Source organism: Sinocyclocheilus rhinocerous, unplaced genomic scaffold (genome assembly GCF_001515625.1).
Source record: "Sinocyclocheilus rhinocerous isolate Xijiao unplaced genomic scaffold, SAMN03320098_v1.1 scaffold12384, whole genome shotgun sequence".
NCBI classification, from domain to species: Eukaryota; Metazoa; Chordata; class Actinopteri; order Cypriniformes; family Cyprinidae; genus Sinocyclocheilus; species Sinocyclocheilus rhinocerous.
In genome coordinates this window covers 1-2,845 of record NW_015630723.1, presented here as the reverse complement: position 1 = coordinate 2,845, position 2,845 = coordinate 1, and the positions used below count along the sequence as shown (strand labels likewise).

Here is a 2,845-nt window from a genome sequence, read left to right as displayed (position 1 = left end):
TACTGTATGAATGCAATCTGGACTTTCCGTTTCTAAAGCTGATTTATTGCTTTACTTTATTTTGTACAACAAACAAATTTGCTTCAATTTGACAAAAGACACAAAACATCACAAAGGTTTTAAACTATTTCCATTCCTCGCCCGATAAGCGGCGCTCGTGACTCCATCGCGCCGCCGGAGAAGCGCCTGTGCCTTTAAGACGAAAACATGACGGAAGACGAACCCCGAGCGTCATACGTCACGATTATATATACGTCAAATGCCCGGATGTCGGTCTTTTTTTCTAGCTGAAGGTAATTGTGGTTTTCGTGTCTGTTTTTCCCAAATACAATCTGCGTGAATCCGATTCATCTGATCTTAAATCTCACTCTGGATCATATATGAATGTTTTAACGTGCCTATAGCACTAGTAACCGTGAATAATTGTGGATGTAGTGTGTTTTAAAGTACATTATGAGTGTTCGGTGCGCGCTGAGGCCTGACTCCGGGTCTCTGCGAATCGAAGCGGGGGGTGTGTGTTTATATTCGCGTTAAAGACCGTAAAGTCGTACGTGACGGATTGTCATGTGAATATAGTGTGGAATAGGTTATATAATGATGTTTGTCAGTCTATATAGGTGTTGCTGTATGTGCTTTAGCCTATTAGCAATGCTACAGCAGGTCACGTTGAGTTACTGCAGCTCCATGCTGAAGAGTATTTATATATATATATATATATATATATATATATACACACACACACACACACGCACAATATATATATATATATATACATATACATTATATGTCCGTATAATGTACACATGTTGTGTGTGTGTGTATAGGCTATATATATATATATATATGAGCGTCCATACATTTAAGTAACAGTTCTATATGCAACAGTTCAGATATTCTTAATGCATTTCTCAATGATTTATGAGTATACTTAGTAGAATAAGTGTACTGATGTTGTTGAGATGTCAAGACTAATTTATCATTTGTATAGCACCTTTCATAATGGACATGTTTTCAGAGCAGCTTACTCCTGAGTAATGTATGTCTTTTTATGTGCATGCATGTTTTAATAACTCCTGTGTTTTCTCAGATGGCTGAGGGCGATAAGAAGAAGAAGGCCCATAAGCATGGCAGCCGTAACCCTGTCCTGGTCCGGGGCATCGGCCGCTATTCCCGCTCGGCCATGTACGCTCGGCGGGCCTTGTACAAGAGGAAGACTAAAGCTCCCGTGACGAAGGTGAGTGTTTGTGTCTTCACTGCGGGGTCACAGGGCTCACCTCAAACCTGAGGGTTTCTAACGCTCGGTCTTGATGTTTCAGGTTGAGAAGAAAATCAAGGAAAGGGCTCCCAGCAAAGTCGTCAAAACTGTCGGCGGAGACAAAAATGGAGGCACCCGTGTGGTCAAACTGCGCAAACTGGTGAGTGTTTATTACAAATCACTGAGATCTTGTTTGGGGACCAGAATTGTATAACCATAAACATGTACATCTTTTGCATTTGTGTCCATTTTGACCAAACTTTACACTTGAGTTTATGCAGACTTTCTGTGATCTATGAGTTAAATTAGTGTTAAAAGCTTTTGTGAAATGTATTTAGTCTTATATATTCTTTCCCATATCTTGCACACTTTTGGGGCTAAATTTTGTCCATGAACATGCATGTCTATTGATGAATCATGGCTGAATGAAAAAATAATCTTTCAAGAGAAAGTTACGCAAGTGAAATATTTTTTTATATTTATGATGTTTTGTTAGAAATTGAATATGTAGGTAATTTTTTTTTATTGTGTGCTGTCATGAGTCAAGTTATAAATAAAAAGTAATAGGTAAAAATGTTAAGAAATCGAAAAATAAGGAATTTAACTCCATTGATTTCGAAGGAGTTGATATTGGTAATGCTCAGATTATTTGTAATAAATTTCATGTAATAAGTCAAAATTTCTCATGAATATTGAAAATATAAGCCAATGTGATGTAAGACACATTGGGGAAAAAAAAGAGCAATGAATAATAATAATTAAAAAAAAGAATTTAATTGAATCCATCATTGATTTCAAAATAGTTGATACTTAAAATTTTCAGATTATGTAGTAAAAATGCTGGTCAAATAAAATTTCTAATGAATATTGAAAAAATGTGATGCAAGAAGGTATAAATAATTAAGGAATTTAACTGAATTCAAAGGAGCTGATACGGGTAATTCTTGGATTATGTTTTCTTAAGTTTAATGATTAAAATTAAATGAATTGAGAATCTTTTTTTCTTGCATCAGTGGTTTTTCTCATGTCAAATTTGAAAGTGGGTAGATGTTAGTAATACGTCACAAAACCAGTCTTAAGTGTCAATTTGAAATTGAGATTTATGAATAAATAAGCTTTCCATTGATGTATGGTTTGTTAGGATAGGACAATATTTGGCCGAGATACAACTATTGTTTGGTGTCCAGCCCCGGTATTACCCCACAGAGGACGTGTCCCGTAAGCTGCGGAGTCACGGCGTCAAGCCCTTCAGTCAGCACCGCAGGAAACTGCGCAAGTCCATCAGCCCCGGGACGGTCCTGATCCTGCTGACCGGACGCCACCGCGGGAAGGTACACGCACATTCTAGGGCTGGGAAAATAAATAGATGCATCGAGAAATGATTCCGCATCGATTCTGAGATTTTCCGAATGCATCGCGGTTCTTTCTCGAGTCGATTCTGAGCTTAGTTTTGAACAGCAGATGGCGCTGCATGCGTTAGAAACAGCCGTACTCTGCTTGCTTCCAAATCCTTACACGCACATAAAATGAACATAAAATTGAACATAAAATAATCATTCATAAAATTCAAAAAGGTTGAAGCGAATTACA

At 37.5% G+C, this 2,845-nt stretch overlaps 1 protein-coding gene across 1 annotated transcript; it reads left to right on the top strand.

Moving 5' to 3' along the window:
* The first annotated feature begins 218 nt into the window (after positions 1 to 218).
* On the top strand, positions 219 to 2,667 carry LOC107740734 (60S ribosomal protein L6-like). The gene is made up of 4 exons (XM_016553241.1): positions 219 to 293; positions 1,088 to 1,234; positions 1,317 to 1,415; positions 2,443 to 2,667. Exons 2-4 carry the CDS (start codon positions 1,088 to 1,090, stop codon positions 2,635 to 2,637), a joined length of 441 nt encoding a protein of 146 aa, XP_016408727.1. The 5' UTR covers positions 219 to 293; the 3' UTR covers positions 2,638 to 2,667.
* Positions 2,668 to 2,845: the final 178 nt, after the last annotated feature.